The sequence below is a fragment of the Mchenga conophoros genome, linkage group LG8 (assembly GCF_057382185.1).
Source record: "Mchenga conophoros isolate Kocher_MC1m ecotype Shallow Benthic linkage group LG8, M_conophoros_male_GT1.1, whole genome shotgun sequence".
Lineage (NCBI taxonomy): Eukaryota > Metazoa > Chordata > Actinopteri > Cichliformes > Cichlidae > Mchenga > Mchenga conophoros.
Window position 1 is genome coordinate 19,469,772 of NC_140533.1, and position 19,538 is coordinate 19,489,309.

The window sequence follows — 19,538 nt, forward strand, 5'->3', positions numbered from 1 at the left end:
TGTTAATAAAACATCTTGTGACTCTTATCATAATTAAAGGACAGTCACTGGTTTAGGGGGGTAATTCTTTCTGGCACAAGAATGCTAATGGCTGAATAATTTAAAAAAAGCTCATTTTTATTTAACACCACTTAACCACTTCCTGTAGCCACCAATGAAAAGCTGGATTTGACGTTTACTTTGATATTTATAATAAACATGAATTAATAAATATGCTTTCAGGTGTTTTAGCAATTGTTATGCTACCAGAACAAGGAGGTGACAGTGTGAATCAGCAGCCACTAGCTGCTACATGCAGTTTATGCCTGATGAAGGAGGGAGGAATGAATTCGATATACATTTTAATACTAGCGATATAATAGCGGTGAGGCTGGTAAAGATAAAAAGAGACAGAAGAGCTGTGTTTTCCTTAGTTCAAAAATGTCTGGGAGCTAAAACCGGAGAAGAGAGATGATTATTTCAACAGTCAGCTGTCTAGCAGATTATCCTTCCTGCTCCAGACCTCCACTATTCATCTGCCCCACGTCAAACATGCACAGCACTTCTCCAGGACAATGCAATGTGGCAGATTTGCTGCCTATCACAGATCCTGTTAAAGTGGACTACCCACTAGTTTCACACTCCTGTAAGCGTTGGACGAGAGCTGAGAGAGTTTAAGATCGGCTTTTTGCATTTTAATATGTTTTACTCAATTATGCGAGGCTGAAATGCTTTTCTTGCATACATTTAATTTGAATGTTTTTAAGTGATTTTGTCCAGACTTGGTTTATCCACAGTCATGGTGAAGATGCCATGAGTGTGCTGCTGAGCCCTAACTCATACCTAACACAAAGAATCAACTCAAAACTGTTTCCTAATGCTATGCATAAGACACACAGTCATGGATGATGATGATAGACTGGACAGTGAAATACAGCAGGTCAGGGACAGCTCAAATATTAATAGCTGACAATGCACAAATGGAGGGGTTAGACACAAGTGAGTCGAGAGAAAGAGAGAATGGAAATCAAAACTTACTTGATTTGATATATCCATTATAGCTATTTTTAGCTGAGAAAAATGCAGAGACGGATGAGAGGTTACAGAGAAGAACAGGTCGTAATGAGAGCAAATTATAAGTGACGACTGTGAACGGAAAGCTGAGGGATTTCTCTTGAAGGCACTTAAAAAAAATTGAGGCCGTGGAGACAACACGGACAAAGCAATGAGAAGTAAAACAGGTCGGTTAGAAATCTGATTTTCAGAGATGTGGGCAGTAATTTAAGAGTAGCTCGCTCTATGTTTGTAGTCATCTGCTAAATATCTACGGTGTCACTCTAAGCAGTGATTTGGCTATTTTCAAGTCAAAAGAGGACCAGATATCTTGGCTACCTTTAAGTTTAGATGAAAAGCTTCTTTACTCCCATTAAGAATTTAAGACTGAAATATTACCACGTTTGTGTGACTGATAATTATTTATTATTAGCAGTTATTTAGTATCAGTTATTATAGCTGCTCATATTTAACCTCCAGTGAAGGCTAAATGTAAGTTTAGCAGCATTAAGTGAATACTCAAGTGAGAAGCAGGTTTTTATATATCATATATTTTCAGCTTGACATGTTCAATCAAAAACACCTACAATAAACTCACCAGCGCACAAAACTTAAGAAGCGTTACTGTCTTATTTTTGCCTACCCATGCCTGAGACAACCTGCACAGATGTGTGTAACGTTCGGTGAGTCCCACACATGCTCATTAGTAACTTATTTCAACCCCTTGCTTACATTAAAGGTCACGCATTGAGCTTAAGGCAGGACAGTGACAGCAATGTTCAAACAGGGACTGTGCTGGTCCTGGCATCTGTCGCCTGCAATCGGAGGGCGCGAGCAGAGTCACAGGACTAACAGGCTAGCATCTGTCCCACAACGAGAGAAAAGGAGAGGGGCGGGGGCACTCGGCTGCCTGGTGGTTAGAAACTGTCAGGCTGAGTTTCATGACAACCGGTAGCACTCCAAAAATGAAAATGCAAACATAATTTCCACGTCAGGCCGCATAAGGCCTCGCTCCACGCATCTCCCGCACCGTGTCGACAGCAACTCTGGAGCTCTTGCTCGAGCTTTTCTAGCCAGGCCACGCTCACAGCACACAACCCTGGGAGACACACTGAGGGGTAAAAACGCCCAGACGTGTTCAGCTATACGAATGGTTTTTGATCAAGAGTCATTCACTAAAAATTTATGACAGTCTGCAATGTTTTCCAGCAAATTGTATCAATGCTCTGCAACCTCAGACACATTCTTCGTGCCTCCTGCGACACATCAGTACGATTTAACATACCCCCCTGGCTTAAAAAGGGAAATCACACTTGAATTAGGAATTCATATGCAGTTCAATTCTGTTAAAGTCCGCTTGTTAAACTCCAATATGATCCAGCACTCTTCTACCGTCTTTTATTCCTCTTATATTCCAACTCTACTGCTTTGTGTTCTCAATTTAATCACAAATCAGCAAAAACAACCAATAACTTTGTCTGCTTTGCAGATTTTTCCCCCAGTTCTTGTTCAAGCTGTTGATTATAATTTAATAAAACCCATATGTTAACCTCAATATGTACTGTAATAGTCATCATCACAATATCCCCTCAGGTGCTCTCAAGAGCATTATTTACTAAAAAAAGAAAAGAAAAATTAATCGTCGGAGACGTCTACATTTACAAATACCTCAAATCCTATCCTGTTCACCCATTTCTCCAGGGTACAGTGGTGAGATATTATTTGATATTATTTTTTTTTAATGTTATGTTATGTCTCCAGTGACATCATTGTAAGATTTAGACAGTCCTATCAGAATAATTATTTGGGAAAATGCACAGTAACTGTGTATTGTGAGATTTTTTGCAGGGATGCACAGCTGTACATTGTTCATGGCTTTGACTTTTTTCTAATATATTTATGAGGTCACTGGAGGGAAACAAATACTGCTGTACGCAGCAAAAGGTTTGCATTAGTGACTGTCAATCTAATTTTAAACTACGTTTCAATTTGAATTCACGTTCTCTTGACAAAACACCAGCAAAACAATAGACCAGCATGCTTCACTGCAAAACGTAGCAACAGACAGAGAAGAGCACCAAAAATCAGAAAGCTAAAACACCAAAGCATCTGTGACGGTGACAACATGGGTGCTTAAATTTGAAAGCACACAGAAGTAAAGACACACGGTGCATGTTACAACACTGAAGAGCACATGTCATGGCGACAACTTACAGGCACGTAAAGTGGCTGAGCAATCATTAACAGAGACAGCAGAGAGTGGGATGTCCCGTTGAGGGGAGTCCATGTTACAACGCACATTAACCGGCATGCAAGAGCAGTCCCGCTCTGAGCGACCGCAATCAAAACAACATGCCAGTTTCATTTTCTTGTAGGCAGGCTTCTTGGCTACAGTCAAGGGTTCATATGGGAGGAGAGGAAGAGCAGGTTAATGTTGAGGGTCATTCTGAGGGAAGAGGGGATAGAGGAAGAACAGGGCATGGAGGACGGCTGCTGCTGGGATGTACAAGATTAACCTTTGTTGTGCCGCTTACACTAGTATTGGCATCCTGTAAACCGACACCCTTTCCCCTCACGTGAACATGACCACGTGACCTCAAATATGGTTTCTTTAACCTTTTCAGACTTTTTGGAGACTTTTACCCAACAAAATCCTAATAATGCTAACACAGATTTAGCTTGTTTGGGCTTAGTGTCACTTTACTATGTGATGAAATGTTTTTCTATGTTCACTAATTAACTTGCTAATGAGCCAAGCATGAACATCAAATGGCAAATTTGGTCTTACAAAGGCCAATCTTGGCCCAAGGATAACATAAGTGGAAGTTAAAGACACATAATGCATGTTTAATTGGAATAAATAAAACATTTATATATGCACAATTTGATGATTTATAGCTTTTTTTTTTTTGCAGAAACCTTGGCTATGTGTCATGGATCTGGATTCTTCTCTTAGAGCCACTGAGTCATATGAAATATAAGGACAATAATATTTCATTTTACAGCTCTTAAATATTTACATTTGTTACTAATGCTTATTAAGAACAGGAGATGACAGAAATCTCCTAAACAAAAGACTAAAGGTGCTGGTATTTTACAAAAACAGTATCACTTCTACAAAAACCTGCAAGTGGCTTCAGAAAAGACAAAAAGAAAAAAAAAAAAACACTTGAAAGCGTTTATAGTGCATAAAAGCACACATAAGTTAGATGATCCATATTCCATGACAGATTTGCTATTTTTTCCTGAAATATTTCTCCTAAAAGATATGCACACATCTCTGCGGATTACGTCACTTTAGTATGGATGCCAATTTTTTCCCATAATATAAAAAAGTGGTAGGGAGTAATAAGGATAAAGGTTTTCCAGTCTTCATCCCAGTCTGTTTCTCACTGTGGTCTTTGTGCAGGGGTCTTGTGCTTAATAAAGGGCAGCAGGGCCATCTGGTGGTGATGTGGTGAATTACTAACTCAAGTAGGCATGAATGCTGCAGTGTTTACGTGTGAGCAAAAAAAAAAAATCTACTTCTGCTCTGGAATTTTTTTGCAAAATCTATACTGTTGCTAATTTCTTTTGAAAGCTATAAAATTCTATCAAAAGAACGAACAAAAAACAACGTGCACATGACAACAACAAGAGATCCAGGCAGCATCAACCATTGTACATGCAACATTTAGAGTACATTCAAACAGGTCACTTTAATCTGAGGTACACTAGCACGCTGTGTTTTTGAAGGGGAAACAAATCCACATTACTCACAATATATCACTATTAAGCAGATTTTTAAAGAAATGTGTGCCAAGTTCCCAAGCAGCAGGAAAAGAATACATCACATGTCAATGTTAGGTGTTAGCTTTAATACTAGAGACAAACTGTGGTTTATCCAAGCAGAAGAACATGTAGCACGTGATGTTTATAAGGTTTTAGAAACACGTGATCCGTCCAGGTACCTGTGGTGTTAACAGTCTCTCTGAATGCCTGTTAACATCACAAAGTTATCAACAGTGAACACAGCTACTATACAGAAAACAAACAAAATGCACATTTAGACTGAACTAAGAGGTCTACTATGTGTATTTATAAGAGCTGGGAATCACATGGAAAAGATAGCATGCTATAAACACTATGTAAGAGTGTGTCTGTTAGAAGAGACGTCAATCTGAAACACTCTGAAGGAATCAGTTCATCCAAATCCATCCAAAAAACATACATTTTGAAGGATATCTGAAACCTCAGCATGGAAAAACCAAAACTATTTGCATGATGAGAAAGTTGGAAAGCATTTTTTCATGTAATTTGGGGGAACTGACCCTTAAATGAGAGCAGGTATTCATCTCATACAGAGATCCAAACATGTAGTTCTACATGGGGAAACTGGAGTGCTTCAGTTTGTTTTGGCTGCAGAAAGAAATCTGATCTTTCTACATGCACAACTTACAAGGCTTCATTTCAAGGAATAATTAATGTAAGAAATAAGTGGTTGGGACAAATGGCTATGTATAGTAGGTCATGTAAATACGCTGTCACCCAGCTACTCGAATGCTAACTCATTATATTTCAGTTTCATCTGAGCAAAAAAATAATGGGATCAATCTAACTTAGATCTTGTGTTTGCATGCAATCACACTTACATTTCTTGCATCCACATTTCTTTATCCTTTTGGGATCAGTTATGTCATCGTGGCAGGCCTTACAATAAAACAGTGCCCTGCGGAAGAAAATCAAGAACAGCATGAGTGCTCAATAAATTGTTTACACATATTTTGTCTTTACTATGGCTGCACAACATCTGCAACAAGTCATTTTAATTTGTGTGCAATCAGTTTATTAACAAAAACTTAATGAAGCATCCAATGCATTTGTCAATGTTTAATGTGCCAAAAGTTGAGCAAAGAGTGTGCAGCTCTATGAGAAGTTCAGGACCAGTTTTAAATTAAGCTTTGATATTTCATAAGGGCGCTGCAGTTTGTCTCATTCTGTGCCCTCATAAATCTTCTGATCCCCTCTGGCAGGTAACATCACCATCCAACCTCGACCATATGTACCTTTAATCTGTCTTTGAATGTTATCTTTGTCCAAGCAATGAGCAGATACAAGCTAACAGCCAACATTCCTCTTTGGCCTCAGCAGTGCAACTCAAGGATCCCTGAACTGCTGATAAATCACTTCAGTCTGGTCAATTAAACATGCAAAATATGGCATTTTTTCTAAGAGCAAACACAAAAGCCAATATACACTTACTGGCCGATTTGTTAGGTGCACCTGTTCAATTTCTCCTTAATGCAAATATCTAATCAGCAACTGCATGCATTTAGGCCTGAAGACATGGTTGGCCCTGCTAAAGTTCAAACTGAGCATAAGAAATGGGAAAGAATGTGACTTTGAATCTTGGTGTTGGTCCCAGATGGATGGATTTACTGTCCTACTGGGATTTTCCCACAGTCTAGGGTTTACAGAGAATGGTCTAAAAAGCTGTATGGCAGTTCTCTGAGAGAAAATGCCTTGTTGATGTCCGATATCAGAGTGGCCAGACTCTTTCAAGCTGGAAGGTGACAGCAAAGGTGCATCTAGCAGCCATTAGAAGCTCAAACCATCTCAAACTGCTTTCTTGAACAAGACAATGAGTTCAATCTACTCAAGTTGCCTTACGATTTCATCATGGACGTGTGACCAAGAAATCTGCAACAACTGTGTGATGCTATCATGTCAACATGGGCCAAAATCTCTGAGGAATGTTTCCAGTCCCCTGTTGAGTCTATGCCATGAAGAATTCTGAAGGCAAAACAGGGTCTAACCTGGTACTAGAAAGGCGTTCCTAATAAAGTGAATGAGTATATTTGTAAGCTCTGGCAACATGGAGGTAATACTAACAAAACAAGCGTTTGCAATTTTCCTACATGTAATAGCTCAAGATACAGAAACCGTATGACATGCAGACCAACAAAGGCACTATTGCAGAAACAAGACTGGAATTTAATCAAACGATTGAATCTCAGGTCTCATTCATTACCTCTTTACTTCTTTGGCATCGCTGGCAATAAAGAAACCCAAGGTCCCCTCCTGCATTTTCACGTGGTTTCCAGGGTTTATCAGGGTGCTGTGAGGATTTGTAGACCAAAGATGTCAAAGCAGAAAGTTATATCACAGAATTTGCAAGGCTTTGCACTAATCACTGCGTCTGGGATTAGTTTTCACAACTCATTTGGCAGGATAGCCCCTGTTTATTTAATTAAGTTGATGAAAGCAGATAGCACTTCAAAGAGTATAAATGAGCATCAGCGTGTTAGAGAAACTACTAAAACAAAGCTTCTGCTGTGCTCAAAGAAACCAACTGCCACCTTCCCCACTAATTTGTCACGATGTTATCGGAGAGCCCTGTGATGTCTGTGAATAAAACCATTTAGACATCAATTTAGACACATTGTGTAAAGCACTTGTGTTTGCAGTCAAACAGGGAAGCTGATTCACAGTAGCTGAAAGCAAATACTGACACCTGCGTATTAAAGTTTTTGCATGCATGAATTTTAATGCCCCGACTTACCTGCTTTCCCCTTGATCAGACTTGTACTCTATAGCTATCAGCAGCAGCTTTAGCTTCACATAGCAGAGTCTGTAAGGGGGAATAACAATATAATTAGACCTGAGGCACACTAAGTACTTTTAGTTTGAAATCTTCTTAGCTTAGGGTGCCACTTTCTTTTTTTCTTTTTAGAGGATGAGAACCTGTTTATCCCTAAATTATTTACACTTAGATTTAGGTTTACACTTTCAAATATTTTAATATGGGATAAATATGGGATTTGACAGCCTATAAAGTATGGAGCCCTTATGTGAACGCCATGTGCTTCCTCTCTATAACTAATTTAACCTACCATCTCCAGAAGCCTGGTTAATAAATACTTACATAACAATTATCTTTGGATCTTTAAATTCTAATGACTGCAGTTTAAACATCTAAATTACTTGCATCCAGGAATGACAAAGTACCAAAAAAAGGGGGTAAAATAAAATGTTTTAGTTTTACGTACTCGCAAATTACTGGGAAGGACAGACCCACAAAGGCACTGGACAGGTACTCTGTGTACATTTCATTGGCTACTCCTTCAAGGTAATACTTCTGCCATGTATCCTCCTCAATCTACAACAAAATAAAGAAGGTTATACAAAAATATAAAAAGGTGCAAGTTTAAGATCATCACCACCCGCTCACCAGATGCTGCATACGGGCCTCATCTGGGATAACCATTATTATCTATTCAGACTTTGTTTCTTGGCCAACTTTATTTTTGAACTTAATCCAGTGAGCACAGATGGATCAGTGTTAGTTGCAGCTACCTTGATGAAGGACCTCATGGAGAAAAGGTTGGCCAGCATGGTCGAGAGGCCCTGAGCCAGGCAGCTCTGGGCGATGAATCCGAGCTTGAGTTCTGCAAGGCAAATGGCGTCATCTCCCTCCTTCCAGTTCCAGCTTGGGATGTTCAAAAGGTGGGCCTGAGGGGAAGAGGAAAAGGAAGTCAGGCTACAAGGTGCATGCTGTTAGAAACTAAGACAGACAAATGATTCAGTGATGAGATCTTTTCAACATATACTGAAACGTAACTAACTATAACGGAGTAACTAAGTGACTCCAGCAGGCTTTATAGTTGATTAATACAAACCTTATTGTGGTACTGCAACATTTGAGTGATTATCCTGATCTTTGGGTGGTAGTTCTTGATAGATATTACTCTGATAAAGGACAAAAAGAAAGCAATATAAGAATATCTGCAGCGCTTTCAAAAGTTACACAGATTTTTTTAAAAAAAAAATCTGATTCACTCTCTTTTTATAGAAATTAAGTATCGTAGTCGACTGTATGCTTTTAACAATTTTAAGTTTGCATTTTATTTTATAGTTTAATATTTTAAACTAAAGGCTCAAGAAAATAGAACAAGAGAGTTGCATAGTAACATATTCCTAGATCCAGCTACAAAATGCTGACTTTCTCTCTGTCTGGGAAGAACTGATGTCAATTTGACTATTACCAGTTCAGCCTGTTCTCCGAATTTACAAACCTACAACTTCTACCAAAAAATAAATAAATCAACCTGGAAAAAGTACCATTGTCAACAATTTCAAATTACTATTCAACCAAATGAGACGTACATACAGAATCTCTCACTGGATAACGGCAAGAGGGGTTTTTTTGAAGTCATAGGGAAGTTGACCTTTAAACCTTTGGATATAAAATGTCACTCTTAGACATTTGTGTGCAGTCATACTCTGCCCAAGCACACAAAAAAGTCCGTTTTTGGCTGGCAGCAAGTTATTTAACCACAGTTGTGAGTAGTTTCTCTTTTCCTAAACCGCATTATTAGCCTAACTAAATGTGGGTTAAGAACGGTCCAGTGCATTATCAAATATACCATCATCGTTAAGGAAGAAATGTGGTTGGAAAACAAAAGAAACCCAAAACTTTATCTACTTGAATTTGATAAGGGAAACAAACATCTGGTGAAATCAAATGATAAGAAAACAACAGTAAATCTCACGAGTATGTTTAATAGTGAAAATAGCAAAGTGAAGAGAATTCTCTCAGAGACATTGGGACTAAACAGCTGAGTAGCCTTTAAAAAACAATCAGTGAGGATGATTGTTGGACGCTGGAGCAATGGAAAAAGGTCATTTACCATGTTCCAGGATGATCAGCCCATCAGAGAAAGAAGAGAGGTGGCAAAAGTTGTGTTGGGGTGATCCCAACATGCCTAGTGTCCTAGGGTTTTTTTGCCTTTTGAATTTGGAGCTTTTGCATTAATATTTGGATTCATATATTTATTGTGTTTCGAGTTCTTTTCATTGTTGTTTTCCTTTGAGTAGCACATAATATCTGGTTGTTTTCTTTATGACTAGATTCTCAGTTTAGTTTTATCTTTAATACCTTTTAATCTAGTTTCTGTTTCTCGTTATAGTTTATATTTAATTCCTTAAGTGTCATATCATCCCACTGTCACTGTGTCCTTTTGTTTCTTGCTGTTAAGTCTATGTTTTAGGTCTTCCTGTTTTCTTTCAGTAGAATTCTTTCAGTGAATTTTTGGATTCGTTTATTCTCTGTTCTGGATTTTTGATGGACTTTCCTTACTCCACTTAAATAAAAGTTATTTTTGTTATTTATTAAGAGCCACATCGAGTCCTGCATTTGGGTCCTTCTGCCAACACCTTCTGTATGCCTACCGTACACGCCTGTGGGGACAGTGTTATGATCTGGGGTTGCTTCACTTGGTTGCGTCTACATTCAGCAATGTTGCGTGCCCAAAACATGGTCCGGCACGAGACATCATTTTAATACACGGAGTGGTCACCATAGAGTTCAAGGAGAAGGGGACCTTTGACTGTTTGACCACAAAATACAAATCATTTCCTTTGAGTCCTAGTGGACATTTGTGACAAATGAATAAATTTCATGTCCAGGAGAACATATGGGAGAGATGCACAGACAGACAAGACAGCTCTACTATAATGATTATGTATTAATCACACAGTGTTTAGATTAGAATCAAGCTGTGATGATTTCTGCAGCACATTTTAAACGTCTTAACCCTTTTAGATGGAAAAGAAATGTCACATAATGACTCTCCGACTTTTTATAGCTGAGCAATTTAATCTTCAGTGGAAAACCTCCAATCCTCAGACTTCATTATCGAACAGAGCTATTAATAATACAATTTTATTAACCAAATTTTATCTGCCTTGCCCTAAAACAGACTGTTCCCATCACTTTTAAAATATGTTGTACTCTCATATATTATCCACTTGATAATCCCTTAAACCCATAAAAATAAGTGCAGTTTCCACATCCAAAACTACGACTCAATCCACTCCGAAAATGTCTTTTTCTCTCAGAATCCAGCTGAATGTGATTGTTCATAAAACAAATTGAATAAACAATGCAAGCAGGAAAACATAAATCATAAATTATAAACATAAATTTGGTTATGCAGTACCTCATGATGTTGGATGCATCCTCGGCATCGGGGTCAGCGCAGTATTTGTTGGCTAAGATCAAGCAGGCGTCAGCTGATTCAATCTAAAACAAAATTGCAAATTGCAAAGACAAAAATGAACAATCACATCAAGTATTCAGTCAGACGATAACCAACAGTATTACAGAGGAAGAAGTATTGACAGTCAGGTACCTTGACTCTGGCCAGGTCGTGTGGATTTAGGACAGATCCTTGGTAAAACTCTACCTGGGTGAAGTGGCGCTTGAACAAGGCTTCCAGCTCAAGATTAGGGGAAATACTGAGAGACAAAAAACAAACACTCTTAAATCAGAGAACTCTCTAATCTCCTAAAGTTTAGTTTTTTCCTCTTAAACAATGACATTTGCACAAAGTTTTGTACTTACTTATGGAGAAAAACAATTTCTACATTGACATCATCCCTGTCCTTGTGTAGGAAGTCTTTTAGAAAGTTGGATACACTTTCAAGTGTTATGTGACCACAAACCACGATGTGCCTAGAGAAAGGAAGTGCAGAACCATGAGGAAACTCAGAACAAAAGCACACATCTTTCATCTTTTCCATCTTCATCTTTGAGCTGAAATCAAAAGGTAAATGTGAGACGAGGGGCCTGTAACGGACATTTAGGTCAGTGATTTAGAATCTGTGATAAAAACTACGATAGAGGAGGGATGAAATCCAGAGAGCTCTCTGGATTTCAGTATCAGATTATAAAGGATCAGTTTACTTAGAGGAAGATTATGAAATGAGCGCACAGTCTATGTCGATCCCTACATATCATAAACCCTTTATATAAAGAACCCAGTTCAGATTTTTTTTCCATCTGTGCTTAAAATATCTTTATTAATTAAATTATTCTGTGTAAATTATTTTGTCTTTTGCACCGATTTGCAATAACAGTCACAGCTGGAAATACTGCAGTGGTTCTTAAAGTACAAAATACGCATCAGTATCACTTATTTTCTAATAATCTAGAGTAACAATAAGTAACTCAAAGAAAAACACATACTTTCCCGTAAGAAACAAAAAAAAGCAATGATGCCGACAATTTTACCGAGCTTTTAAAATCACCACAATAATAAGAAAAATATTTTTAAAAAATTGTAATAAATGCAAAATAAGCATGATGTGATACTTTTTCTTCTCAATTTATAAACTGCGATTTTAAATTAAAAATGAAAAAAGCACAAGAAGCATATACTTGGTTTAAGAAAACTTCCCAAACCAAGTCTGGTTTCTTTCAAATCGTACCAAAAGCATGCTACCAGAAACCACGACTTTAAACTCTGAGGCATCTAGCAGAATCTCCCTGTCTTTAGGCTAGATCTTATGGCTAAAAAGGTGTTGAAGGAGTAGTTTGGCATTTTGGAGAATACGCTTATTTACTTTCATATCAAAAGAAATATGCCATCATACAATTTGCTTGCCTTCTCCTTAGCTGGGGAAACCAGCAGCCCTGGCTCTAGTTTGAGTTGAAGAAATCAGCACCTCTCAAACTGCTTAAAAAAATGTATTAATTAATTAAACAAATTCACACTGGCTGTAGTTTTTTGTTCGTTTGTTTTTTTCAGAAGGCATTGTGTACTTGCGTGTATTTTTGAGCTGCAATAACATCATTTGTTTTTAATTCTGGTTATTGACGCCTTGATTTTGTGTTCTTTAATTCAATACGTAGTATTATTAGTTAGTGGTACACAATAGCATTCTCTGTTTTAATAAAAAATAACAAAAAACAAGCTCAAATGTAGAATTTTGTGGGCAAGGACAAGAGCTCAGGGTTTTCAATAAAGCACGGGGTACTTGGCTCCGTTCAAATCCGACCTCTCTTAATTAGGAGGAGAACAGAAACACAGCGGTGAGCCTCGGGGTGCCCGAAACTTTCTCCTTTGGAAACAGGAACTGCACTGATTTATACTGCTGTCAGATGGACTGATGGACTGCACCACGCCCTCCATGTATCACTTGCTGGAAAGCACATCGGCTCCATCTCCACTGCACTCAGACAGTAACGCATTTTCCGAGTTGCTCTCACTTGTCTTCATTCTTTTCATATTTGTTGGTATTATAAGCAATAGCGCAACAATAAAAACTGCTGCAGAAGTGCAGGCTATAAATTCAGAAGTATAACTTGGTTTTCTGGCTATGTAAGAACATTTACATTTATTGTTATTAAGTATAAATTTATCCTTTTTCATGTATTTTATTTTTTTAGTTTGTTTATGAAAACTATTTTGTTTACTTTATTCTTGAGGCAGTCCTTCTGAAGTAACCATCAGGAAATGTGTTTTGTTTTTGGCATTTCCTCTCTGTAGCACAAACAGGTGCTACAGCTTAAGAAACGTGGTGCAGCTGCATCAATTCAAACTTAGTGCTGGAAGGCTTTATAACCCACTGCCATGTAAGGCTAGCTGTTTTGGAACTTCACTTAATGTGGTGGACCCTCCACACCACTGTGCAATAAGACTGAAAGTGTGTATGGCCTTTATATTGGATGAGGATTTCCTCATCCACACAGGGCCAAAGTGGAAAAAGGAATGAGCTGCCCTACTGCTTACTCAAGGCCAGATCATATTAGCAAAACTGGAGTGCCACACAGTGGGTGCCTCATGCACACCACAAACTACTTGACCTATCACAGAATAGGCCCAGATACTTCTTGCAACCTGGGTAGCTTCATATTTAAGACAAAAAACAAAAGCACTGTATGTTTTTATTTATTTAAAGGAGACTTATTAAGCTTTTCCTAGTTATTTGTCATATTGTTGCAAAGTTGGATGCTGATGATAAAGGTGGGCAAAGTTTCAAAGGTCAGCATACCGGTATGTGTAATATGTGACACAAAAGCTCAGTTTTTCAGACTATTACAAATATTTCACACAGTGTTTTTTTTTTTAACTTTTCATTCTGCATGAAGTCATTGAGAGATCTTTAATATGGTCATCTTGGGCACAAAGCTCTAGCTGTGAACATAGAGCTAAAACAGTCTACTTTAGCTAACAAATCAACTGCGGAGCTGCACCAATGACCAATGCCACATAAATGAGAATTTGAACTATGAATCATGCAAAAAGTCCAATAATAAAAAACATGGGACAAGAAATGAATGTAAGAGTTCCCTTTTAACTTGAGGCAAGAAAGCTAATAAGAATATTCCCCAAACTGCCAAAGCATATCTTTTAAACTTCGCCTTCAGGGTGTAGGTCAGACTGAAGATTAAGGCCAAGACTGTTGAAATAGCAAAGCATGGAAACATCACAAGTGGAGCAGGGCAATCAAAGTGTTTCCAGGCATACAAAAACTGATCTTAGCAAAAATCACTATGAAGCATGAAGCAATGGTACACGACAAAATGTATGACTTTAGCATTTTCTTCAGTGCTGAAAATGCAGGTGAGCTAAAGTATATGATTTTCTCAGAATTACTCATTGATGCCTAAATGGCTGTCCTTCAACCGAATTATATTATTACTGTATGTTATTATATAATGATAGAACTTTTAAAAATCATAATTATTTCTCACTGTGTGTCCTTGACATCCATATTGGTCTTTCTGTATTATGTTAAGTTAGCTCCAATGTAATTTGTTTTTCTCGTTTTATCTTATTAAGACTGTTTGTCTGACATGAATTGGAGTTTGAGTGATGAAGGAGAGGATGGGTGAACAAAATGTAAAAAAAAAGAGAGAATAATGGAAACACTTGATTAACAAACACACATTTGGCGCACACACACTAACAGTAAGCAGCCTAATTACATCAAAAATAACCAGGATTTTCTCACAGTAAAATGATCAATCATGACAAAACTGTGAAATCTGGAAAGAAGGAAATTGTTCCCACTGTTTTGTTCAGAAATAAAAAAATTTTAATGTTCCTTTTAACTGGGTTGCAACCATATTAGTTAGTCTGTTCCCTAGCAACCTCTAATGTAAGTAACTATTTGTATTGGGGAGGAGAGTCTGTGCATAACAATACCAGTAAAACCTTTAGTCATATCAATCTAGTTAAGCAACATTACTCAAAGTAAAGCATAACTTAGAAAATAGATGAAAATAGTGATTTCCATCCATCCATCTTCATCCGCTTTATCCGGGGCCGGGTCGCGGGGGCAGCAGCCTAAGCAAAGAGGCCCAGACTTCCCTCTCCCCAGCCACCTCCTCCAGCTTATCCGGGGGAATACCAAGGCGTTCCCAGGCCAGCCGAGAGATATAATCTCTCCAGCGTGTCCTGGGTCTGCCCCGGGGCCTCCTCCCAGTGGGACATGCCTGGAACACCTCACCCAGGAGGCGCCCAGGGGGCATCCTTGTCAGATGCCCGAACCACCTCAGCTGGCTCCTTTCGATGTGGAGCAGCAGCTGCTCTACTCTGAGCCCCTCCCGGATGGCCGAACTTCTCACCCTATCTCTAAGGGAGAGGCCAGCCACCCTTCGGAGGAAGCTCATTTCTGCCGCTTGTATCCGCGATCTCGTTCTTTCGGTCACTACCCACAGCTCGTGGCCATAGGTGAGGGTAGGGACGTAGATCGACCGGTAAATTGAGAGCTTCGCTTTTACACTCAGCTCCCTCTTCACCACGACGGACCGGTGCAGCGTCCGCATTACTGCAGCTGCAGCCCCAATCCGTCTGTCGATCTCCGGCTCCCTTCTCCCATCACTCGCGAACAAGACCCCGAGATACTTGAACTCCTCCACTTGGGGCAGGAACTCATCCCCGACCCGGAGTGGGCACTCCACCCTTTTCCGGCTGAGAACCATGGCCTCAGATTTGGAGGTGCTGATCCTCATTCCCGCTGCTTCACACTCGGCTGTGAACCGTTCCAGTGCGAGCTGGAGGCCCTCACCCGATGAAGCCAACAGAACCACATCATCTGCAAAAATCAGAGATGAGATTCTGAGGCCACCAAAGCGAAAGCCCTCCGCCACTTGGCTGCGCCTAGAAATCCTGTCCATAAAAATTATGAACAGAACCGGAGACAAAGGGCAGCCCTGGCGGAGCCCATCACCCACCGGGAACGAGTCCGACTTATTGCCGGCAATGCGAACCAAGCTCTTGCAACGGTTATATAGGGATCGAATGGCCCATAGCAATGGGCCAGACACCCCATATTCCCGCAACACCTCGCACAGGACACCCCGAGGGACACGGTCGAATGCCTTCTCCAAGTCCACAAAACACATGTAGACTGGTTGGGCAAACTCCCATGCACCCTCAAGTATCCTGGAGAGGATAAAGAGCTGGTCCAGTGTTCCGCGACCAGGACGAAAACCGCATTGTTCCTCCTGTATCCGAGGTTCGACTAACGGACGAACTCTCCTTTCCAGCACCCTGGCATAGACTTTCCCAGGGAGGCTGAGGCTGATTTATTAATCACTATTTAACCTAGCTATGGAAAACATGAACTTCTGATTGGCTACAGCCGTCCAGATCACTGTTTGAGGTATCAAAAACTGGTAGTAACCATTTTCATTACAGTCTTTCACTTCTTAACATAAAAAATAATATTTAAAATTAATTCTTTCCTCTTTTACATAAACTAAAAGTTAAAAAGCAAAAATTAAGTTAATGTCAATTCAATTCAATTTTATTTATATAGCGCCAAATCACAACAACAGTCGCCTCAAGGCGCTTTATATTGTAAGGTAGACCCTACAATAATACATGCAGAGGAAAAAAAACAACACATATGACCCCCTATGAGCAAGCACTTTGGCGACAGTGGGAAGGAAAAACTCCCTTTTAACAGGAAGAAACCTCCGGCAGAACCAGGCTCAGGAAGGGGCGGGGCCATCTGAATGTTTTTATGCATTTAAGAATTTTTCTATGTAAAATGTTGATGCTTGAGTTTAGATGTTCTACAAGACAGACAAGAATTAGGGGATAAACTTTACACATAACGGAGTCTTAACCCATCACACTATTGCATTTTACTTTAAATACATAAGTATGTATTAAAACTTTGAATAAACATATTATTTGAATATTATTAAAATGGCTCAACTGACTATAGTTGTGGGGTAACCAGAACTTGATGAGTTTGACATAGATACTGCTACTTATTAACATTACATTATTACTTTTTTTTTTCTTTTTTTTGAAGTTATATTGCTGCTGTACTGTATTGAACCACGATGACGCAATTTACACTTCAATCCATAAAAGGGATCGCTAAGCTACGTGACCTTTTGAGTCATTGGTATGGAGTCTGCACAGCCTCTCCCCATTTTTGTTACAATGAAACAATTCCCAACAGGATAATCACAGTTTATAACACAGTGAGAGAATCCTACAAATGCCACTATTAAGCATGACAACAGTACATCGATATGATTACACTGAAAAATATCTGCCTTTTCAAGATATTTGTGGCTGTTATTTGAGTTCCTAAAGTCATATTTTCTAAAAAAAAAAAAAATTTGGAAAATCTTTACCAAATCATTATTATTATAAAGTCCTTTTATTATACAGTCAAGGCAAAAAGAAAGTACACCCTCTGTCAATTCTAAAGAATTACATATCAGGGCATAACAAAAATAATATTTAGCCCTTAACATGTTTTAAAGTTAGGCCAATACAACCTGGGATGACACAGTGACATATAACACCATGCCATTATGTATTTATACCCTTACAATTGACTCTAGATAACTTTGGTATACAGGAGTTCATAGCTGACTCAAAGGCTGCAATGTGTCCAGGTTCATGCCTAAAATCATCACTCCTCCACCACCTTTGCTGGACAGTTGGAGCGAGTTGTGGTGCTGTGCATTGTGGCCACTTTGGTCCTCTCTGTCCAAACGATAGAAGACTTGCAGTTTGTTCAGATGCAACTTTGCAAACCCAAGCCTTGCGTCCACAATCTTTTTAGAGAGAAGGGAAGCCATGCAAGTCTTTTTCTAATAGTACTATCACACACTTTAACATTCGCCATGATAACTAAGGCCTGTAGAGTCTGAGAAGTAGCTCTTCTGTTTGTTTTTTGTATTTTGAGCATCGCACAGTGTGACTTGGGGGTGAATTTGCTGGGATGTTCCCTCCTTCATAGATTGGCAGCTGTCTTGGATGTTTCCCCTTCATCCTCACTGCAGAATAATGGACTTCAAATTGTTAGCAGGTGCTTTATAACCCTCCCCAGACTGTTGGGCACCAACAACTCCTCTCTCTCTCATTGCTGATCTCTTGGCGTTGTGTTTACCCACGCCTGAACGGGCCAGACCAGCAAACTGCCAAAACTTCTGCCTCACACTTTTGACCGTTAATGAAGTTCTTGTGATCATCAGCAACCTTGTAATTCCAATGGAAGCTGTAGAAGTGTACCGAGTTTTTCACACACTGCTTCTGCAACTTGGTATGGTGTAATACATTTACTTAGTTTCAGGACCTTTTTTTATCGCCTGTATTTAAAAACTTAGAACTGACAAAGGGCATTCTTTTTACAATAACTGTAAATACTTACTGAAAACAGGTCACTTATTTTATGAAAATGACTTTTAGGACTCCGTAACAGACAATCACTTGCTTAAATGGAGATTTTTTTTTCCAGCGTAAAACCAGACATTCATTTATTCAAAATAAAAAAAAAACTCCAGCAATGACAGCTTGTACACATCTAAAAGCAGCAGAAATAAATACACATTTATCATGGCCAAGTTCTTCAGTCACAGTGTGACTTTAATGCTCATTGAGATCATTACAATTCAAATCATAATCATGTCACCTCTTTATGAGAGGGCCACTTGAGTCACACAAAACCACACCATTACAAATCTGCTGTTTTGTCTGTCTGTCTGTTTGTTTTCTATTTTATTTATTTGTTTGACTTACTTTCTGCCTCTGGTCGAGTTATAACTCCCTCCATATTTCTTCCGATTAAGGATGAGAGCAGCAATTTCTGGCACGTAGCGAGCAAACATGGCCTACATGCATGGAAAAGAAAAAGAAAAGGGCATGCAGAGAAGGTTCTACTGCGGCGGAGGCAGTAGAGCCTCCTTGAATACTTACTTTCTCCCATTAACCGCACTATAGGAACCACCATATTTCTTGCGGTTTCCTATTAACTCTATGATTTCAGGGACGTAGCTTGCAAACATGGCCTAAGGAGAAGATAGGAGACAGAAGAAGAGACTAAAAAAAAGACAAGCAAAGAAGAGCAGGTCCTCTATTTTAACTTTAGAGAAATCTGTGAAGTCTGAAAGAGGAGCGCTACGCGCTGGAGTAGGTTTTTTTTAATGTGTTAACAGGAAAACGGTGAAAGAGAAAAAGAAATGTGTAATTATTCAAATTGACTGAAGAAAATCATGTGAATGTAAGCTGAAGTTATGTCACAGTTACATTCACAATAGAGAAAAAGTATGACAATGGAATCCAGTTTAAAGGCTAATATTTTCAAATACTGAAAGAATAAAGGAGAAAAATGAAAGCAGATGAGCGACATGTTGAAGAAAAAGAAAAATTAGAAAAATTAAGAAAAAACCTTATGTGCCATGTTTCGCCCAACAAACACACGTCGGG

General features: G+C 39.0%; 1 protein-coding gene across 11 annotated transcripts in view; it reads right to left on the bottom strand.

Annotated features, from left to right (window-relative positions):
• The window catches only part of LOC146568621 (calcium-activated potassium channel subunit alpha-1a), a 104,744-nt gene that overhangs the window by 23,875 nt on the left and 61,331 nt on the right, over positions 1-19,538 (bottom strand). For 3 of the 11 annotated variants that reach the window (XM_085284772.1, XM_085284768.1, XM_085284774.1), the window contains 12 exons: positions 19,029-19,120; positions 11,417-11,527; positions 11,205-11,310; positions 11,013-11,095; positions 8,691-8,760; positions 8,368-8,523; positions 8,061-8,170; positions 7,574-7,642; positions 7,043-7,129; positions 5,664-5,740; positions 3,247-3,420; positions 1,018-1,050 (listed from right to left, as the gene is read on the bottom strand). In XM_085284772.1, the coding sequence (XP_085140898.1) occupies positions 1,018-1,050; positions 3,247-3,420; positions 5,664-5,740; positions 7,043-7,129; positions 7,574-7,642; positions 8,061-8,170; positions 8,368-8,523; positions 8,691-8,760; positions 11,013-11,095; positions 11,205-11,310; positions 11,417-11,527; positions 19,029-19,120 (1,168 nt within the window). Of the gene's footprint in view, positions 1-1,017; positions 1,051-3,246; positions 3,421-5,663; positions 5,741-7,042; positions 7,130-7,573; positions 7,643-8,060; positions 8,171-8,367; positions 8,524-8,690; positions 8,761-11,012; positions 11,096-11,204; positions 11,311-11,416; positions 11,528-18,851; positions 18,944-19,028; positions 19,121-19,538 lie in introns of all 11 variants that reach the window. The other 8 variants (XM_085284771.1, XM_085284780.1, XM_085284773.1 and 5 more) reach the window with 5 other exon arrangements.